General features: G+C 50.4%; 1 protein-coding gene across 1 annotated transcript in view; it reads left to right on the plus strand.

Moving 5' to 3' along the window:
* Positions 1–22,716, plus strand: part of susd6 (sushi domain containing 6) — a 63,096-nt gene that overhangs the window by 13,332 nt on the left and 27,048 nt on the right. The window contains exon 2 of the mRNA XM_080203032.1: positions 168–308. Within this exon, the coding sequence (XP_080059158.1) occupies positions 206–308 (103 nt within the window). The 5' untranslated portion in view covers positions 168–205. The remainder of the gene's footprint in view (positions 1–167; positions 309–22,716) is intronic.

A 22,716-nucleotide genomic window follows, 5' to 3' on the forward strand; every position in this document is an offset into this window, starting at 1 on the left:
TGACCGTGTTTTTAGTACGTGACGAGATTCGAAAGTATTTAGTTGACTTGGGGACATGCTGCAGTTACAGGAGCAAAATATAAATGCAAATTCACACTTTTCCTTTGCCTTGGACGTACCGACACACTAACTGTTTCTGTTCTCTTTTCCCTCGCCTCCTGGTACAGTTTGAAACTTTTGGAGAATTGCCTTAAGTCTCCTGAAAATGTGCGATGGGATGGTTGGGCAGAAGAGCCACAGGCCACACGGAGTAACGTTGCTTCTGCTGGTGCTCCTCACTTGTGTCTTCAAAGGATTGGCGTCCTCTGGTAGGTCTTTGATTCCAGGGATCAGGGGGTTGACGAGGAGAGATTAAACAGCTCGGGTTCGCACGGGCTCAGAAGGGCAAGAGGGGATCTAACCGAGGTATCGAAAATACTAAGAGGGGTTGACAAAGTAAACGTGGACCAAATGTTTCCCCTTGTGAGGCAATCGAGATCAAGAGGTTGAGAGATGGTCAATTTAAACTGAGATGAGGAGGAACTACTTCTCGCAGAGGGTGGTGAGTTCACGGAACTCACTGCCCCATAGCACGTGGAGCCCGAATCGTTAAATGTTCCAAGAAAGAGATAGATATGTGTTAAAGGGATATGGGGAACAGATGGGGAGGTGGGTTTGAGACCACGGAGAGATCAGCCATGATCTGATTGAATGCCAGAGCAGGCTGGAAGAGCTGAATTTGCCCACTTTTGCTCCTAACTCCTAAGTTCTTATGCATCCCATTGTATCTTGGGGTCAGGGGCTAGGGCATCCATCCAGGTGTTAAAATCCTTGACCCTCCTGTGTGACATTGGATCAAAAACAGGAATGTACATTTATATCACAGCTTGAAAGTTGCGATTTTCAATGAAGTTACAGAGGGTTGACGCGGGTAACTCAGTTAATATGGTATACATGGGCTCCCAGAAGGCATTTGATAAAGTACCACGTGGCAGACTTTTTAGCGGTTTTGAAACCCAAAGAATAAAAAAAAGGAAGTGGTGTCACAAGTAGACTTGCGTTAACACTGCAATGAAGTTACTGCGAAATCCCCTGATTGCCACATTCTGGCACCTGTTCGGGTACGTTGAGGGAGAATTTAGCACAGCCAATGCACCGAACCAGCACGTCTTTTGGACTCTGGGAGGAAACCCACGCAGACACGGGGAGAACATGCAAACTCCACACAGACAGTGACCTAAACTGGGAATTGAACCCAGGTCCCTGGCATTATGAGACAGCAGTGCTAACCACTGTGCCACCATCCTAGAACTTAGCATGGTGTGTTTCCAGGGGTGTTGTAGTGAGTTTCTCGATTTGCCAGCGAATGTTGTTACATCCTCGCTACGTGAGATTTTGATTATTCATCATTTGAATCTGGAAGATATTTGGAATTTATTCGTTAAGCACTTTTCTGTGGTGTGGTTTGCATTTCTACTGGGTGGAATGTTTTACAGGAAAGCTATTGTTTGTAGAGAAACACAATTGTTTTCTTGACTAAGTTCCTCTGAGTTTGGAGTTAAAGCAGCTGCATAACTTCCAATGGCCACACAATACAGTGGTTAGCACTGCTGCCTCATAGTGCCAGGGACCCATGTTCAATTCCTGGCTTGGGTCACTGTCTGGGCAGAGTAGAATCATAGAATCTCTACAGTGCAGAAGGAGGCCATTCAGCCCATCAAGTTCATGCTGACCACAATCTCCCCCATGCCCTATCCCCCCATGCATTTACCCTAACTAGTCTTCCTGACAAGGGACAAATTTAACAGTCAATCCACTTAACCCGCACATCTTTGGACTGTGGGAAGAAACCGGAGCACCCGGAGGAAACCCACGCAGACACAGGGAGAACGTGCAGACTCCGCATAGACAGTGACCCAGACCTGGAATCGAACCCGGGTCCCTGGCACTGTGAGGCAGCAGTGCCAACGTGTCTGCACATTCTCCCTGTGACGGCGTGGGTTTCCTCCGGGTGCTCCAGTTTCCCCTCTCAGTCTGAAAGACATGCTGGTTAGGTGGATCGGCCGTGCTAAATTCTCCCTCAATGCACCCAAACAGGCACCAGAGTGTGGTGTAAGTAACTTAATTGCATTGTTAATGGAAGCCTCAATAAATAATTAGATGTTTTTTAACCAGGTTGAAGGAATGGCAAAAAACATTGTAAACTTAAGATACCACATTGGGCGGGACTTTACATCCTGCTTGAGTGAGACCGAAAACTCCTGCCGAGGTCAACAGATATTTCCATTGGCAGCCTCTCGCCCACTCCAATTCTGTGGCAGGCGAGGTGGTAGAGTTTTGGCAACTTTCATTTTAAACAACCCGTGTATTTCTTTAATTGATTTGTACCAGGGGAGAACCTTTAGTTTGTGATAGTTGGGTTAAAACATGTTGACAAGAGAGTGTGACTTCATTCAAGGCTTCTCAGTATCTGGAAGGAAATGCGTTATTTGTTTGTACTGGAATGTAAATTCTGGGTTTCCGAGGAAGTTGGGGCCTGAGGAAGCCAGAGATGGAGCTATAGCCGGAATTTCACCAGCATGTCCATCCCGGAATCGGGACGGGTGCGTCTGGCGGAACGGCATTCTCGGTTGGCCTGGGGTGGGATCTTAGGAGCTTCGGGTGGGCGAGGCAGTAAAATTTCTGGCATGTCTCTCGGCTTAACCTCCCTAAGGCAAGGGTTGGAAAGTTTGGGGGGGGCAGGGAGGTGTTGAGTGTGATTTGGACCATCTCCAAAAACAATGTGAGATTAAAGGCTAAGTGTTGGGGAATCGGTATATTTGTTGGCACGGTGATACAGTGGCTTTTGGGATATGACTGCTCTGGACACAGTTCAACATCACTTCAAAGCGAGACAAACGGCAGCTGTGCTGACAATAGCAAGAGCACCTGGGGAGATGAGAAACTATATTGTCCTCACTGCTTTTTGCCAAGTCAATTCTTGTTCAATAAATTCTATTTGATTCATCTATGCTGTTATTTGTACCTTGTGGGTCAAGTACAACTGAGAATCCACATCCTGTAAATCAAAATTTCAGAGTTTCTTAATTACAGAGTCCCTGAAGTGCAATCGGAGGCCATTCGGCCCATTAGGTCTGTACTGACCACAATCCCACCCAGGCCCTATCCTCGTAACCACATGTCTTTACCCTTCTAATCCCCCTGACATTAAGGAGCAATTTAGCATGGCCAATCCACCTAACCCGCGTATCTTTGGACTGTCGGAGGAAACCGGAGCACCCCAAGGAAACCCACGCAGACACGGGGAGAATGTGCAAATTGCCTACGGACAGTGACCGAGGCTGGAATTGAACCCGGGTCCCTGGCGCTGCGAGGCAAAAGTGCTAACCACTGTGCCACCCTTTTATTAGCTGGGCTTAACTACATTTAATTAGATGGGGTTTTGTACCTCAAGTCTTCAATTCTTGCAACTGGGTGGGTTGGGGATGGTCAGAGGATTTAGTGTGGTCTGCGCGAGGACTACTGCAGTTGAAATGCCTGAGGGTCTGCAGCGTGACAGGGAGATGGAGCGAGACCAACATCTGTGTGATGCCTTCTGCCAAGTCAGAGTTGGACTCCTGTGTTTTTGTCGATGGTGTGCGGAGCTCAGTTGCAAGCCCGTCAGTCCTGTACACGGCCTCATCGTTGACCCCCAACACTCCTGCTCCCACCCCAGCAGTTGAACAGACCTTGCAAGATAAGAGGACGGTGAAGTGTCAATTGATTGTGTTGGGCTACCTGCCACACAGTTGAGTATCTAGAATAATGGGAGCCGGTCGTGGACTGTATTGTTGGAAGGCGTGTGAGGCTGAGGTGGTGTATCTGATTGTTAGGTTGCCATCCTGAGGACTAGGGAGTGTTGCTAGGTGAGGGACAGGGGTTTGAGCAGCAGGGTAGGTTTGGTGACGTGCTGGGCGTGAGGTCCATCGATGATGCATTCACTTTCCGACAACAGAAATCTCCGTTGATCCCGGGAGGGAATTCCCGGTCTCGCCTGAGCGAGGCTGTACAATCCCATCCAATTTAATTCGTGCAAGCTGGAGACAAACCGCAACCCTGCAAATGGGCCACGACAAATTTTTAGCCCATGAGGATTCAATTTGTCGGATAGTCAAAAACTAGGGCGCAGGAGTTTGGGGTGGCACGGTGGCACAGGGGTTAGCACTGCTGCCTCACAGCGCCAGGGACTCGGGTTCGATTCCCAGCCTTGTGTCACTGCCTGTGTGGAGTTTGCACGTTCTACGTGGGTTTCCTCCCACAGCCCAAAGATGTTTGGGTGAGGTGAATTGGCCATGCTGAGTTGCCCCTTATGATCAGGGAGACTAGCTAGGGTAAATACATGGGGTTACAGGAATAGGGCCTGGGTGAGATTGCGGTCAGTGCAGACTCGATGGGCTGAATGGCCTCCTTCTGCACTGTTGTTAAGTTAGCCACTCAGTAATTTGGCAAAATTTTCATGCGAACCGCCTTTGCATGATGTGTGGTCAATATGTAACTTTCGAGCCTGCACCGACACATGAAGGGCCTTGACCTGCCCACCTAACCCCATTTACTATCCAAAATAACAAGAGTCCCTCGGCGTGGAGCGTGAGGTAAATAGATTGTGTTTTTAGGGGAGCTAAATTCATGAAGGTAAAACGTGATGTGGCGATGGGGGTGACATAAAGCAAGGTGGGACGAGGCTGCTGGCCTAGTCCAGTTGGGCCAAACATCATGCTATATTTTCCATGCTAACCAAACTGGGATGGCTGAAGTTAACCAACTGTTTCCTCCTCTGAATTGGGTTGGGTGGAACCTTATAGTCGATCTGGAGCAGTGGCGAGGAGGGGAAGGGTGGGGTAGGTGCTGAATTAAGGGGGCCCGCCAAGAGATTTGGTCCGAACGCCAGCCTCTGTGAGAGTAAAAGAGGAAGGAGACCTTGAGCAGAGGGGATGACTCAACTCATCGGGGAGTCCAGTCTATTTACAGATGAACCTGGAGTTGGTAACCGAACACTTCGTAGTGTCAGGACCGGGTTTGCAAAGAAATCTCCTCGGTTTAGAAAGCGGTAACAGGTTCCAAGTCACCGCTCTCCTATAAAAAGGCAGTATTATGACAAGGAGGAATGCGAAACATTTGCACAGGGAGTTAGGTGGCCTGATGGGTTGCTCCTGGGATGACACTCACCGCAACGGAAGATGCCTGCAATGATAAACAGGTTCATCCTGCAGCTGGTCTCCTAGCTATGTTACCTGTCATAAGAAATAGGAGCAGGGGTAGGGCATCTGGCCCCGCGAGCCTGCCCCGCCATTCAATAAGATCATGGCTGATCTGAAAGTGGTTCAGTTCCACTTACCCGCCTGCTCCCCCAACCCTTAATTCCCTTATCGATCAGAAATCTATCTACCTGTGACTTTAATATATTCAACAAGGTTGTCCTTGTGCTCTTGAGGGTAGTGAGTCTGTGGAATTCTTTATCCCAGAGGCTGGCTGGTTATTAGAATCACACAGTGCAGGAGAGGCCCTTTGGTCCATCGAGCCTGCACCGACACATGAAAGGCCTTGACCTGCCCACCTAACCCCATTTACCATCCAAAATAACAAGAGTCCAAAATGTTTGGGTGTGCTGCCTCAGGAAAGCTGCAAACGCAGACAGAGTGCTTCAAGTCTCAACATCCCTCGGCTTCAGAGAACCGCGTGAGAACAAGTAACTAGGAGCAGACTTTGGGGTTTATGCCAAAAGTATATCCAAGATTGTTTCCCTCCTTTTTCATTCCCGCAGCGTCCCTCTTTCTCTCCCCTGGGCCCTGATCTTTCCGAGTCCTGTTCTGACGAAAGAAACCGCGGGCCTGAGATAATTAAGGCGACAGTTCACGTCCGTCTGATTAATTCTCTTGAATCACAGACAGGGGAGTTTGTTTGAACATGTTGGCTGTTATTAGCAAAGAAAATTGAGCCTTGGCCACGTTTTAGCAGCCGACCTGATGTGACCAGCATTTTTTTCAGAATGAATCCCTTCCGAGAAGGGATGGACGGGCCTCTCTGTCAGATCGCTGTGACACTGTCTGGCTATTGGGAGTAGGGATGGCCTACAGGAGACCTGCCCCCACCTGAAGGTTGACACGAGTAGGCCTGTGCCGTGGCTTGTTAGCTCTTGCGTACCACACCGAGGACTTTTGGGTGGGCCCTACCGCTCACTTACATAGACTAATCAACACCAGGGTGTTCTCTCTCAGTCATTCACTGTGTCTTTTTCCCTCTGGGGACCCCAGGCTGTTCCTGGTTCCTGGGGTCCCTTGTGAAATGGCCTGAGGCCTTGCTGTGTGATGCAGGCAGACAGGGCTGGGGGGTGGGGAAGGCCCTTGCTCCCCCTTGCCCCTGAAGCCAAGCTGTGCTTGTGATGCCGATACTAAGATCTGATCTGCCCTAAATACCAAAATTTTACTTCAGAGGAGACAGGCCTGACTGCCGTTGCTAGGAGACCGGCTGCAGGATGAACCTGTTTATCATTGCAGGCATCTTCCGTTGCGGTGAGTGTCATCCCAGGAGCAACCCATCAGGCCACCTGACTCCCTGTGCAAATGTTCCGCATTCCTCCTTGTCATAATACGGCCTATTTATAGGAGAGCGGTGACTTGGAACCTGTTACCGCTTTCTAAACCGAGGAGATTTCTCTGCAAACCCCGGCCTGTCACTACAAAGTGTTCAGTTACCAACTCCCGGTTCAATTCCTTCTCTGAATTTCACCACGTTACCTGTCCTCGCGCTCTTGATTGAATCTGTGGAATCCTTTACCCCAGAGGTCGGGTGGTTATAGAAGAAGCCCTTTGGTCTATCGAGTCTGCACCGACACATGAAAGGCCCTGACCTGTCCACCTAATCCCAGTTACCAGCACTTACCCTTCTTGAATGTTATGAGGTGCCAAGTGCTCATCTGGATACTTTATAAAGGGTGTGAGGCAACCTGCCTCTACCACCCTTCCAGGCGGTGCTTTCCGGATTATCACCACCCTCTGAGTAAAAAGGTTTTCCTCAAATCTCCCCGAAACCTCCTTCCCCTTGTCTTGAACCCCTCGTGACTGACCCTTCAACTAAGGGGAACAGCTGTACCCTATCCACTCTGTCCACGCCCCTCAGAACCTTGAATACCTCGATCGGGTCGCCCTTCAGTCAACCCCAAGCCTACGCAACCTCTCTTCATAAGTTTAATGATCCCTCCCAGGCAGCATCCTGGTGAGCCTCCTCTGCACCCCCTCCAGTGTGATCACGTCCATCCCGTAATGTGGCGAGTACATTCATGACTGAGACAGACAGATTTTTAATCAGTTACGGAATCGAGAGTGATGGGGGTAAGGCAGGAAGGTGGAGTTGAGGATTCTCGCATCCGATTACTCAAAGGCGGCACGGTAGCACAGTGGTTAGCACTGCTGCCTCACAGCGCTGGGGACCCAGGTTCGATTCCTGGCTCGGGTCACTGTCTGTGTGGAGTCTGCACATTCTCTCCGTGTCTGCGTGGGTCTCCTCCGGATGCTCCGGTTTCCTCCCACACTCCAAAGATGTGCAGGTTAGGTTGATTGGCCATGCTAAATTGCCCCTTAGTGTCATGGGGACTAGGAAGGTAAATAGGTGGGATAACAGGGCTAGGACCTGGGTAGGATGGTTGTTGGTGTAGGCTTTCTTCAACACTGTATATTCTATGATCTCTTTGAGGGGCGGAGGATGGGCTGAACGGTCAGTAACGCGATGTGTCCGTCCTCACTGGACACTGCATTCCCAGGCTAATTGGAAATAAAAAAGAGGTTCTAAATTGTCCAGTCGCCAGATGAGGATCAAACAGTTTCTTTCCCCCGTTGACAATACCTTTCTAACTAATAAATACATTTGATTTGATTTATTATTTTCACATATATTAGTATATAGTGAAAAGTGTTTTTTCGTGCGTGCTATGCAGACAAAGCATACCGCTCACGAGATGGAAAGGAGAGGGTGCAGAATGTAGTGTTCCAGTCGTAGCTAGGGTGTAGAGTAAGATCAACTTAGTGCAAGGGAAATCCATTCAATGACCTGATGGCACAGGGAAAAGGCTGTTCTTGAGTCGGTTGGTACGTGACCTTAGCTGGCAAGAAACTACAAAAGATCGTGAACAAACCCAGTCCATCAGGCGAACCAGCCTCCCATCCATTGACTGTGTCTACACTTCCTACTGCCTCAGCAAAGCAGCCAGCATCATTAAGGATCCCACACACCCCGGACGTTCTCTCTTCCACTTCCTTCCGTTGGGAAGTCTGAGGTCACAAACCAGTCGACTCAAGAACATCTTCCTGCTGCCATCAGATGTTTGGACCTGCCATATATTAAGCTGATCTTTCTCTGCACCCTAGCATTAACCGTAACATTACATTCTGCACCCTTTCCTTCCTCGCTCCTCCATGAACTGTAAATTTAAAGTTTATTTACTAGTGTCACAAGTAGGCTTACATTAACACTGCAATGAAGTTACTGTGAAAATCCCCTAGTCGCCACACTCCTGTGCCTGCTCGGGTACACTGAAGGAGAATTTAGCACAGCCAATGCACCTAACCAGCACGTTTTTTGGACTGAGAGAGGAAACTGGAGCACCCAGAGGAAACCCACGCAGACACGGGGAGAACGTGCAGACTCTGTATAGACAGTGACCCAAGCTGGGAATCGAACCCAAGTCCGTGGTGCTGTAAGGCAGCAGTGCTAACCACTGTGCCACTGTTTGGAACAATACTTTTCACTAACGTGTGACAACACCATCAAATCAACAGAGCTACAGCCGGCTGAGATGCAATGTACGATCCGTAATGAACGCATGGAAACCCTAAAGGTAGGGTCGTGTGTGTTTCCACTGCCCAAGAGTTCCACCACTGGCCGTGCTGAGTGACCCCATGTCCTGTGGGTTTTACCATCCCACGCACTGTATCGATCGACAAAAGCATTTGCCTATCAGTGACACCGAGTCCATGAGTTGTTTGCTTGGGGCTTGGAGTTGAACCCTGACCCCAAACCAGCCCGCCCTTTGTCAGACCTGACTCTTGTTTATCGCGAGGTGGAAAATGATGGTTGTCAAACCTGTTTCCTCACAGGTGGCGGGGTGTGGGTGGGAGGTGCTTCCTAGGCAGTTTCACTGTAAACACGTTGAAACAAAACTGACAGGTCTGGGTTCAGGTAGAACGCCAGGACCAGAGAACACTGTTCTCGTAATAAAGGAAGGAAGATTCTGGAATGAAGCAATTGTGAAAGGAGTTATTGTACAAGGTGTTGGGAGCTGACGTAACTGGGTCATAAGGATGAATGTCTGAAAGCAGTTAGTGCTGTGTGGGGTGTCTGCGCTCAGTGGCTTTTCCCTGTTAATGTTCTTATCGTTAAAAAGTCTGACAACACCAGGTTTTAGTCCAACCGATTTATTTGATAATATACTCACAAGCTTTCGAGGGGACTGCCTCTTCGTCAGGTGAATGGAGAGTTCTGGCCTCAGACAGAGCATATAAAGCACAGACAAGTTAGAGATTACTGATTAAAATGCGAATCCTTACACCTAACCTGCTGTTCAAGACCTGAAGTGGCTGATAATGTGAGTGGAAGGAGCACTGATCACAGGTTACAGAGATGTGTATTGTCTCCAGACAGTACAGTAAGTGAGGTTTTGCAAACCCAGGCAAGTCACGGGGGTTACAGATAGTGCGACATGAACCCAAGATCCCTGTTGAGACCGTCCTCATGAGGGTTCATGTCGCACTATCTGTAACCCCCGTGACTTGCCTGGGTTTGCAAAACCTCACTTACTGTACTGTCTGGAGACAATACACATCTCTTTAAACTGTGATCAGTGCTCCTTCCACTCACATTGTCAGCCACTTCAGGTCTTGAACAGCAGGTTAGGTGTAAGGATTCGCATTTTAATCAGTAATCTTTAACTTGCCTGTGCTTTATATGCTCTGTCTGAGGCCAGAACTCTCCATTCACCTGACGAAGAGGCAGTCCCCTCGAAAGCTTGTGAGTATATTATCAAATAAATCGGTTGGACTAAAACCTGGTGTTGTCAGACTTTTTACTGTGTTTACGCCAGTCCAACGCCGGCAATCCCACAATGTTCTTATCTTGCGGACATGTTTTGTGGGGAGTCATGGAACCACGGAGAAGGAGGCCAGGCTGTCTATTGTATCAGTGCTGGCTGTTTAACAGAGATCGTCAGCCCCTAATTTATTTTTATTCGTGTCACAAGTAAAGCTTACATTAACACCGCAATGAAGTTATTGTGAAAGTCCCCTGGTTGTCGCACTCCAGCGCCTGTTTGGATACACTGAGGGTGAATTTAGCATGGACAGTGCACCTAACCAGCACATCCTTCAGACGCAGGAGCACACAAGTTAAACATGAGAGCTGGGAAGTTGAGAGGATTTGAGGAAAAACCTTTTTACCCGGAAGGTGGTGATCATCTAGAATGCACTACCTGGGAGGGTGGTGGAGACGGTTTTCCTGACATCCTTTTATAAAGTACCTGGATGAGTATTCGGCATGCCATAACATTCACGGGCCAAGTGCCGGTAAATGGGCATGTCAGGGCCTTTCATGTATTGGTGCAGACTCGATGGGCCGAAGGGCCTTCTTCTGCACTGTAAGGTTCTGTGACTGTAGGAGGAAATTGGCGCACCAGGAGGAAAGCCACACAGACACGGGAAGAACTTGCAGACTTTGTACAGACAGTGACTGGAGCCAAGAATTGAGCTCGTGTCCCTGGCGCTGCGAGGCAGCAGTGCGAGCCATTGTGCCACCATGACCCTGCTGCTCTTTCCCACAGCTGATCAAAATTCTTTTCCAAGTATTTTGTCTTTGAACGTTACTGATGAATGTAACATCATCCTCTAGGGTATTGATGTGGGAAAATAGTTTATCTTCAGCTGCTTTCTTGTTCTCTTGCCAAGTAGCTTAAATCTGACAAAGGGTCATCTAGACTCCAAATGTTGGCTCTCTTCTCCCTCCACAGACACTGTCAGACTGACTGAGATTTTCCAGCATTTTCTCTTTTTATTTCAGAGTCCAGCAGTGGATTTTCCAATGTTCGTTATTTACTTTACCCTTAGCAATTTTGAATGCTTCTAATAAGTGTCCCCTTAACCTTCTCTGCTATAAGGAGAACAGTCCCAGCTTCTTGAGGATGGCACAGTGGTTAGCACTGCTGCCTCACAGTGCCAGGGACTCCGAGTTCAATTCCGGCCTCAGCTGACTATCTGTGTGGAGTCCGCACATTCCCCCCCACCCCATTCCTGCATGGGTTTCTTCCGGGTGCTCCAGTTTCCTCCCAGAGTCCAAAGATGTGCGGGTTAGGTTGATGGGCCATGCTAAATTGAGCCTTATTGTCAGGGAGATTAGTGGGGGTCATGGGGATAGGGTGGGATTGTCGATGGTGCAAGCTCGATGGGCCAAATGGCCTCCTTCTGCACAGTAGGGATTCTGTAATTCTCCAGTCTCCCCCATAACCGAACAGAACAGCTATGAGCTGGTGCAGAATAGATGATTGTGGCCAAACTTTACCTGAATGGTTAGGGTAACTGCACCTTACATGGCTGCAAAGAACAACGGTTACAGATTTGTATCTAATTACAGACATTGGTTGTGATTACTGATGCTTGAATACTGATCATTCTTTAGCACATTGGAGAACAAGGCCCATGGCATTTAGAAAATCCTTGGAATACAAGTCCTCACCAATCATAATCCTTACAAAACCCCAGAGTGCAGAAGGGAGCCAGTAGGTCCATGGAGCCTGCATAAATTTCTATCCGTTGACATGTTCTCTACCTCTACCCCAACTGCTTCACTGTGACAACCTCATCCATGTTTCTGTCACCACAAGACTTGACTTGACCAACTCACTCCTGGCTGACCCCTGACCTTCTACCACCCCTAAACCTCTGCGCGTCCAAAACTCCACAGCCTGACTCACACCGAGTCCCATTCACCCTGTGCTCCCCCTGTCCAACTCAATGTCAACAATCTCATCCTTGTATTTGGATGCCCTCGTGGTATCACCCATCTTTATTGCTTCCCCTCCCTCCAGCCGTACAACTTGCCCGAGATTTCTGCGCTCCTCCAGTTCCAGCTCACCGCCACCTTTCCCAGGGTAATTAGGGATGGCTTAGCCAGCGATACCACATCCTGTTTTTGAAATCCTGTCTATTTCTCTACCTCCCTTTCTTCCACCCGTGGTGACACAGTGGTTAACACTGCTTCCTCACAGTGCCAGAGACCCAGGTTCAATTCTGGCCTCGGTTCACAGTCAGTGTGGAGACTGCACCTTCTCCCCGTGTCTGCGTGGGTTTCCTCCGGGTACAGAGACCTGGCGAGATTGCTTTCGGAGTGTTCTATTTGGCTCCGAGTATCGCAGCTTTGTTTCATATTGACCTGGGGAGATGGTGAGATGCACAGTTGCCAGAATGGTTTATTTTTTGGTCTACGCTGGCGCAGTGGTTAGCACTGTTGCCTCGTAGTGCCAGGGACCCGCGTTCAATTCCTGGCTTGGGTCACTGTCTGTGTGGCGTTTGCACATTCTCCCCATGTCTGCGTGGGTTTCCTCCGGGTGCTCCGGTTTCTTCCCACACTCTGAAGATGTGCGGGTTAGGTTGATTGGCCGTGCTAAATTGCCCCTTAGTGTCAAGGACATTAACAGGGTAAATATGAGGGATTGCGGGGAATAGGGTTTAAGTGGGATTGTGTTTGGAGCAGACATGATGGGTCAAATGTCCTCCGTCTGCACCGTAGGGGTTCTCTGCAAAAACCTATCCCTTTGACCGAAGTTTTGACCAGTTCACCCTTGTGGTTTAGACACTCTTGTTGAAAATACCTTGGGATGCTTTACCGTGTTAAAAGAGCTGTGCCGATGTAGGCAGTGCCTGAAGGAGAACGGAAGCTTAGTAAGAACTGTCAATAACAAGATGGGGTGGGGGAGAGGTTTGTGGTGATGGTTTCGGTGCAATGTTTAGACTGCTGAGAGCCTAGCAACAGATAATCTGCAAGGTTTGTCTGAAGTTGCAGGCCTGGGCGTCGACAGGAAACTGTGACTGTTGGGTAACATAACAACACACTGCAGCTGAGAGATGTAGATATGCAGCTGGGACCCAGAGGTGTGTGTTGTTCTGGGCGCAGATATCTCAAAAAGGCTGTGCCGTGGGCACTAACGAACACAATTTGGAATGTCTTCGGAACGTCGCAGCATCCAGAGAGCATCATGAAGACAGTGTGGTGCCACCGTCTTGAGGGCGGAGAGAGAGAGAGAGTTGGGTGGTAAATGCTGGCCATGCCAACAACACAAGAATGAATCAAAGAAATTGCCCACCAGGATGGAGAAAGTCCGCTCAGGCCTTGCTCCTTGCAGGAGTGGACTTGGAATCAGAAAGAGGTCCGTTGGCCCATCGAGTCTGCACCGACTACAATCCACCGCTTGCGACCAGAGTTTTAACCCTCCTCTCGGACAGGGAACTGAGAGGTTTTTCCAATTGCTGACACAGCAATTACACACACCTCACAAAGCCTGGCCATTCAGCCTGACAGATCCATACTGCTGGTTACACTCCACATGAGCCTCCATCCATCTTCATCTAACACTAGGCTGATACCGGAGTTGAGGGGGTTGAGCTCTGAGGAGAGGCTGAATGGACTGGGCTTGTACTCGTTAGAGTTTAGAAGGATGAGGGGGGATCTCATTGAGACGTATAAGACGATGAAAGGGATGGATAGGGTAGAGGTGGAGAGGTTCTTCCCGCTCAGAAAGGACAGCAGGACTAGAGGGCACAGCCTCAAGATAAGGTGGGGGGGTGCAGTTTAGAACGGAGTTGAGGAGGAACTTCTTCACTCAAAGGGTGGTGAATCTCTGGAATTCTCTGCCCGTTGAAGTGGTGGAGGCTGCCTCGCTAAATATTTTTAAGAAGCGGGTTGATGGGTTTTTGATAAGAGAGGGGATTAAGGGTTATGGGGAGAGGGCGGGAAAGTGGAACTGAGCCACGACAGATCAGCCATGATCTTATTGAATGGCGGGGCAGGCTCGAAGGGCCAGATGGCCTACTCCTGCTCCTATTTCTTATGTTCTTATGTTCTTATGTTCTAGAATGGAGTTGAGGAGGAACTTCTTCACTCAAAGGGTGGTGAATCTCTGGAATTCTCTGCCCGTTGAAGTGGTGGAGGCTGCCTCGCTAAATATATTTAAGACACGGGTAGATAGGTTTTTGGTAGGCAAGGGGACTAAGGGTCATGGGGAGAAAGCGGGAAAGTGGAACTGAGCCACTTCAGATCAGCCATGATCTTATTGAATGGCGGGGCAAGCTTGAAGGGCTAGATGGCCTACTCCTGCTCCTATTTCTTATGTGTCTGCGTGGGTTGTCGTCAGGGGCTCCAATTTCCTCCCACAGTCTGAAAGACGTGCTGGTTAGGGTGTATTGGCTGTGCTAAATTCTCCCTCAGTGTACCCGAACAGGCGCCGGAGTGTGGCAACTGGGGGATTTTCACAGTAACTTCATTGCAGTGTTAACGTAAGCCTATTTTGTGACACTAATAAACAAACCTTTAAAATGGATTCTGTTCTCTGAGTGGAAGTTCTGATCTAAGCAAAATCCTGTCTGAGTAACACAATTTCCCTGCTTTGTACTTGCACAGTTTGCGTTCTGGCCAAATTTGTTCATTTAATTTGGCTCAAAATTAACCCATCTGGTATCAGTTCCCCTCTGCAGTGAGACAGAAACTATTAGTTGGAACTTGTTTCTACACAAGCCGATACCAGTACCTGGGCTAAAACTAAGTGGCAAAACCGGTTTGCTGAGATATGTTGTGGTTAAGCCAGCCTTTTGTGTTGACTTTATTTGAATAGGCTTTTATTTTTGTCCCGTGTTGTTTTTCCCTCTCCTGCCGGATGAGTTACTGGCTACACTGCTACATGTCTGACACCCAATCGGTGGGCTTTGGCTCCCAGTGAGAGTCCACGGGCTAATCGACTGCGGCGACCCTCACAAACAAATTCTCGTCCTTCCTGCAATGGCGCTGAGGTCAAGGGGTCACTGCACACACACACAAGCAGGAGAATGTGGCGGCATTTTGTAACCCAGCCGCCACCCCACCCCCTCCCTCCCCCTCCCCCGCCCAGTGGCCCATTGTCGGAGGAGCTTGTGGCTGGCGAGGTTACAGAGCACGAGCTTCAGTTGGCTGTGGTTGGGGTCTCCAGTTGCTGCCCTTTCTGTGGGGAGCGGGAGGAGCTGTGTGTTGGGTGTGTGCGACAGGGACTGACTGGGCGACCGTGCTGAGTGCTAGTTTGCCCGTGCGCGCAATAAAGTTGTGCGGGGAAATTTTTACGTGAGGATGAAACAGATGCGTGGAGTGAAATAATATCGCCCTGATGCAGAAACAGATTCCAGTCAGGACTGAACAAGTTTCAAATCCTGATGTGGGACAAATCCTCCATCTGACATATCCTTTCTCTCTCTCTCCCTCTCTCCCACTCTCTGTCTCTTCATTTCGCCACCCCCTCTCCCCTTCACACCCCCCGCTCTCTCCCCCACCCCCCTCTTTCCCCCCCTCCTCGTTCTCTGAGTGTCAGTTCCTTTCAGTCTTATTTTATCTCTATCAGTCATCTCTGCCTCTCCCTGACTTTCTCAATTTCTACTTCAGTCTTACTTTCTTGATCTTTTTGAGCTTCAGCCTGTGTGTAGGCGTGTGTGTCTATGCCTCTATCTTTATCATTTTTGTTTGTGTTTTATTCAGTGTGTGAGTTTTCTCTGTCTCTCTCCCACCCCCCCCGTGTCTCTTTCCCACCCCCCCGTGTCTCTCTCCCACCCCCCCGTGTCTCTCTCCCACCCCCCCCGTGTCTCTCTCCCACCCCCCCCGTGTCTCTCTCCCACGCCCCCCCGTGTCTCTCTCCCACGCCCCCCCGTGTCTCTCTCCCACGCCCCCCCGTGTCTCTCTCCCACCCCCCCCCCCGTGTCTCTCTCCCACGCCCCCCCGTGTCTCTTTCCCACCCCCCCCGTGTCTCTTTCCCACCCCCCCCGTGTCTCTCTCCCACCCCCCCGTGTCTCTCTCCCACCCCCCCGTGTCTCTCTCCCACCCCCCCGTGTCTCTCTCCCACCCCCCCGTGTCTCTCTCCCACCCCCCCGTGTCTCTCTCCCACCCCCCCGTGTCTCTCTCCCACCCCCCCCGTGTCTCTCTCCCACCCCCCCGTGTCTCTCTCCCACCCCCCCGTGTCTCTCTCCCACCCCCCCGTGTCTCTCTCCCACCCCCCCGTGTCTCTCTCCCACCCCCCCGTGTCTCTCTCCCACCCCCCCGTGTCTCTCTCCCACCCCCCCGTGTCTCTCTCCCACCCCCCCGTGTCTCTCTCCCACCCCCCCGTGTCTCTCTCCCACCCCCCCGTGTCTCTCTCCCACCCCCCCGTGTCTCTCTCCCACCCCCCCGTGTCTCTCTCCCACCCCCCCGTGTCTCTCTCCCACCCCCCCGTGTCTCTCTCCCACCCCCCCGTGTCTCTCTCCCACCCCCCCCGTGTCTCTCTCCCACCCCCCCCGTGTCTCTCTCCCACCCCCCCCGTGTCTCTCTCCCACCCCCCCCGTGTCTCTCTCCCACCCCCCCCGTGTCTCTCTCCCACCCCCCCCAGTGTCTCTCTCCCACCCCCCCCAGTGTCTCTCTCCCACCCCCCCCAGTGTCTCTCTCCCACCCCCCCCAGTGTCTCTCTCCCACCCCCCCCAGTGTCTCTCTCCCACCCCCCCCAGTGTCTCTCTCCCACCCCCCCCAGTGTCTCTCTCCCACCCCCCCCAGTGTCTCTCTCCCACCCCCCCCCGTGTCTCTCTCCCACCCCCCCCAGTGTCTCTCCTCTCCCACCCCCCCTCTGTATCTCTCTTTACCCCCCCTACCCCTGTCTATTTCCGCCCCCCCCCCCATGTCCCTCCCCACCCTGTGTTTCCATAACCCCTCTCTGTCTTTCTCTCTCCTGCCTCTCCTTTCCTGCCCCATTCCCTGTCTCGCCTCTTCCCCCGGTCTCTCCCCCCTCTCTATCTCTCCCCCTGTTCCCTTTGCCCCCTGTTCCACTCTGCAGTAAAAAGTCTGACAACACCAGGTTTAAGTCCAACCGATTTATTTGATAATATACTCACAAGCTTTCGAGGTTTCCCTCTTCGTCAGGTGAATGGAGAGTTCTGGCCTCAGACAGAGCGTATAAAGCACAGACAGTTTAGAGATTACCGATTAGAATGCGAATCCTTACACCTAACCTGCTGTTCAAGTCCTAAAGTGGCCGACAACGTGAGTGGAAGGAGCATTGATCACAGGTTAAAGTATTGTCTCCAGTGCCTGTGTTTAGATGGTTGAAGGCCGGCAGTGAGAAGGCAGGGCAAAGGTTTGAACACCCCCTTCAGAACGATAAGCTGCTGAATTCCGGAGCTGCCTACAGCCTGATATCAGAAATGAAAGTGGGAAATGAGTGGGACACAATCTTACGCAGACGGCAACTGAATTACACAAGAGGTCACCGGCAAGGAATGCAGTGTGAAGGGCTTCCTGGAGGAACATGTGGGCAGCCTTTACTGACCACCCCCAGTGACCCTGGTTTGCTAGACCATTTCAGAGGGGACAGTTCTGAGTCTATCACATTGCTATTGGAGGCAGATCCCCCCCCCCCACCCACCCCCACAACCACCCCAAAGGGCTTTAGTGAACCTGATGTTTTTTTAAATGAGACTCAGTAGTTTCACGGTCATCATTGGAATAGAACAGAATCCCCACAGTACAGAAAGAGGCCATTCAGCCCATCGAGTCTGCACCAACCACAATCCCACCGAGACCCTATTCCTGTAACCCCACACATTTACCCTGCTAATCCCCCTGACACCGAAGAGCAATTTACCTTGGCCACTCAACCTAACCTGCACATAGAGACGTAGAAAAACTACGGCGCAATACAGGCCCTTCGGCCCACAAAGTTGGGCCGAGCATGTCCCTACCTTAGAGGTTACTAGGCTTACCTATAACCCTCTACCTTACTAAGTTCCGTGTACTTATCTAAAAGTCTCTTAAAAGACCCTATCAAATCCGCTAACAGACTGTGGGAGGTAACTGGAGCACCCAGAAGAAACCCATGCAGACACGGGGAGAATGTGCAAACACCACATAGACCCGAGCCGGGAATTGAACCCAGGTCCCTGGTGCTGAGAGGCAACAGTGCTAACCACCGTGCTGCCGTTACTGAGTCTTGCTCTCAATTCCAGCCTTAGTACTGAATTGCTCCAGCTGTTGGGGTGGGATTTGAGCCCGTGTCCCCAGAGCGTTAGCCTGGCCCTTCTGGATTAGTGTCCAGTGACGTTACCAGTACACCATGGTGTCCCCACCTGCTGCTCTCGGATCTGTTTGAGGTGCTCTCAGGGTGGGGTTGGTGTAACCCATCTGTGTTAGTGCCTGAATGCATCCTACCAGTCTGTGGCTGGAGAGGGGCTCAGGGATACATGCTGGAGTTGAGCACAATGACGATGGTTCCTGTAGTCAAACAGCTCGCCAGTGAAAACCTAGCCCACTGTGAGTGAAAATACTCCCGGAGGCAGGAGGGGATTGGAGATGCGAATACTAACGAGGAGGTGGGTTAATTAAACCATGTCACCTCTTGGTAACATTTCGTTTCGAGGATTTTGTCTGCACCCTTCCCCTCCACCAGTAAAAATGAGGGTGGTGGGAGGGGGATTTAAACTTAATCCACCGGACAAAACAGCGATGTGCTGAACATTACCAGAAGATGAGGAATTTGCAAAGAAACGTGAAGTGAATTTTCCCAGGTGAACACAAAATTCCCTTGGTACCAATGTGGCACAGTGGTTAGCACTGCTGCCTCACAGCACCGGGGACCCAGGTTCGATTCCCGGCTTGTCTGTGTGGAGTTTGCACATTCTCCCCGTGTCTGCGTGGGCTTCCTCCGAGAGCTCCAGTTTCCTCCCACACTCCAAAGATGCGCGGGTTAGATTCACTGGCCATGGTAAGTTGGCCTTCAATGCCAGGGGGATTAGCAGGGTAAATATGGGGGAGGTTACGGGGTGGAATTGTTGTTGGTGCCGATGGGCTGAATGGCCTCCTTCTGCACTGTAGGGTTTCGATGATTCTATGAGGATGAACCTGGACAACATTCATCCCTCAACCAGTATTCCTCAATGAAACAGATCTTGGGATGATCACGTCGCTGTCAGTGATGTGCAGAATGGGCTGCTGTGTTTAACAGTGACTGCACCTCACAGGTACTCCATTGGGTCAGTGCTGAGGGATTATGGTGAAGTGGTGACTGCCCTCGGAGTGTCTATCCTTACCCGGGCTCCATTCCTGTAAGTCCCTGTGTTTGTGGGAAGCAGCCTGCGCCTAACCTGGTTTCCCTCAGGAAAGAGACAGCTGGATCCTCAGGAAATGAGCTCATCTGTCTGTCTGTGCGGGGAAGCAGGCAGCCCGTGCCGGGGAAACAGTATGTGAGTGTGGACACTGAGCAGGACGGGGTCAGAATCTCCCCTGTTGCTGTTTATAATACACTGTCGTTCCACCCCCCCCACCCCAATCCAGCTCAGGGCAGGCTGCTCCTGGGAAAGTCACAGGCTTGTTCGGCAGAGAACTGCAGGCAGACATTCACACCCCACCCCCTGGCGCTTTCTCTCTGTCTCTGTCTCTGTCTCTCTCTCTTTCCTTTCTTTCCCTCTTTATTTCTTTCTCTCTCTCTCTTTCTCTGATTCTCTTTTTTTTCTTCTCTGTTTATGTCTCTTTATCTCTGTCTGTCCTTTGTTCCCTCTGTCTGTCCCCCCCCCTCCCTCTCTGCCCCCCCCACCTCCCTCTCTGCCCCCCCCACTCTGTCCCCTCCTCTCTCTCTGTCCCCCCCTCCCTCTCTCCCTCTCTTTATCCCTCCCTCTCTGTCCCCCTTCTCTCTCTCTATCTGTCCTCCCTCTCTTTCTCTCTCTCTCTCTCTCTCTCCCTGTCCCGTCAGTCTCACTTTCCCATTCTTTGTAAGCTTTATTTCTCTGTCTCCTCCCTCCATCCCTTTGTGCTGTTCCCTCTTTTTTTTATTTGCATAGAGGCAATGTTGCGCTGAGCTTCTCTTTACAATGAGATGAGGATCAGTGGGTGCACACATTGCCTACCCCTGACTGAGGGACAGGGTTTCACCCTCTGTCTGTGGATCCAACGTCTCTGCTCTGCAGGAAAGAAACCTGAAACATAACCCAAAAATTTGATTTGATTTATTATTATCACATGTATTAACATACAGTGAAAAGTATTGTTTCTTGCATGCTATACAAAGCACACCATTCATAGAGAAGAGTGCAGAATGTGGTGTTATAGTTATAGCTAGCGTGTAGAGAAAGATCAACTTAATGCAAGGTCTGACCGCAGCAGGGAAGTAAGTGTTCTTGAGTCGGTTGGTACGTGACCTCAGACTTTTGTATCTCTTCCCCAACAGAAGAAGGTGGAAGAGAGAGTGTCCGGAGTGTGTGAGGACCTAGATTATGCTGGCTGTTTTTCTGAGGCAGTGGGAAGTGTAGACAGAGTCAATGGATGGGAGGCTGGTTTGGACTGGCCTTCGTTCACGACTCTTTGCAGTTTCTTGCAGTCTTGGGCAGAGCAGGAGCCGTACCAAGCTGTGAGACAACCAGAAAGGATACTTTCTGTGCAATCAGAGGAAAGCAAGAGTTAACCGCTGACGTTCATCCCTCTCTTCACAGATGCTGCTTAACCTGCTGAGTACTTCCAGCGTTTTTTGTTTTTGTTTTTTGCCCTGTTCTGCGGGGAATGTGATTTGAAACCGGCTGAGCAGGTTCCAAGACTGAGAAAACCAGTCAAGATTTCACTCCCTTCAGGGACAAATGTCACATTTGTGTGTCAGGTTCAAACAGCTGACATGGTGAAGGGCAGCACAGTGGTTGCGAACTATCTGAGATAACCCTGCTTCTGAAATTCAAAGATTAGTGCAGGATTTTGAGGCCTTGGTGACGATACAGAGTAGATTTTCCGGGGAAGAGGGACATCGTTTGTTTATTTATGTTTATTTTTATTAGTGTCACAGGTAGGTTTACATTTGCACTGCAGTGAAAATCCCCTAGTCGCCACACTCCGGCGCCTATTCGGGTACACTGAGGGAGAATTTAGCATGGACAGTACACCTAACCAGCACATCTTTCCAACTGTGGGAGGAAACCAGAGCATCCGGAGGAAACCCACGCAGACACAGGGAGAATGTGCAAACTCCGTACAGACAGTGACCTGAGCCAGGAATTGAACCTTGGTCCCTGGCACTGTGAAACAGCAGTTCTAACCACTGTGCCACCGTGCCGCCAAAGTTTGGATTCATAGGATCCATAGAATCCTGCAGTGCAGAAGGAGGCCATTCAGCCCATTGAGTTTGCACTGACCACAATCCCACCCAGGCCCTATCCCCATAACCCCAGCATTTACCCTGTTAATCCCCCTGACACTAAGGGACAATGGCCAGCCCACCTAACCTGCACATCTTTGGAGTGTGGGAGGAAACCGGAGCACCCAGAGGAAACCCATGCAGACTCAGGGAAAATGTGCAAACTCCGCACAGATAATAACCTGAGGCCGGAATTGAACCTGGGTCCCCAGTGCTGTGAGGTGACAGTGCTAACCACTGTGCCACTCCTGTTCTTGAAGCAGAAAAGGTCAAGGGAAGGTTCAAATATTCTGAAGGGGTTATGTGAAGGGTAAGTAAGGAGAGATTGTACACACTTAGCCCAGGGACGCTGATGGGAAAAAGAATTGATTTTAACATTCTCATCCTTGTTTTCAAATCCCACTGCCTCTGATCCCACCTCTGAAATTAACTCCTCCTCCAATCCTGCAACCCTTTAAATTTTTAAAATTCATTTTTCCAGGATGTGGTGGGGGGGGGGGGTCGCTGGTTGGGCCAGCGTTCCTTGCCCATCCCTAATTGCCCTCGAGAAGATGGTGGTGAACTGCCTTCTTGAGTCGCTGCAGTCCCTGGGGTGTAGGTACACCCACAGTGCTGTTAGGGACTTTTGACCCAGCACAGTGAAGGAACGGTGATATGTTTCCAAGTTCGGATGAGTTGGAAGGGAACCTCCAGGTGGTGGTATTCCCATTGTCCCTCTGGATGGCTGTGGGTTTGGAGGGAGTTGTTTAAAGAACTTGGTGGGTTCCTGTAGTTGATCTTGTAGGTGGCACACACAGCTGCCACTGTCGAGTATCTGCTTGCCTCTAGTTCTGGATAATTGCACACTCTGATTTTTAATTGTGTCACCTTTAGGGGCCATGTCTTCAGCCTCTTCAAGCGCTCGGCTTTTGGAATCCTACTTTAAACCACTGTACTCTCTCTATACCTCTCTCTCTGTCTCACACTCTCTATATATATCTCTCTGTCTCTCACTCTCCCTTTCTCTTTTTACCTCTGTCTCTTTTTCTCTCTGTCTGTTCTCTGCCTCTCTGTGTGTGTCTCTCTCTCTCTCTCTCTCTCAGTAAGACTTTTCTCAAAGTCTGTCTCATTGGCCAAGTTTTTTGTTGGTATCTGCTGAGGTATCTGAGTCAGGTTTTGTCTGATCCTGCTGCTGTGGTATTACAGTGCGTCAGTGAAACCCATACCTGAGTAACTCCGTCCTAGTGCGGCTTGGTACAATTGCCCAGGTAGGAGGCTCATTGTTAGCGCCCAGCCTCTGCTGTGGAAGTGCCTTTAGT

This window comes from Carcharhinus amblyrhynchos, chromosome 14 (genome assembly GCF_965287045.1).
Source record: "Carcharhinus amblyrhynchos chromosome 14, sCarAmb.v2.hapA, whole genome shotgun sequence".
Lineage (NCBI taxonomy): Eukaryota > Metazoa > Chordata > Chondrichthyes > Carcharhiniformes > Carcharhinidae > Carcharhinus > Carcharhinus amblyrhynchos.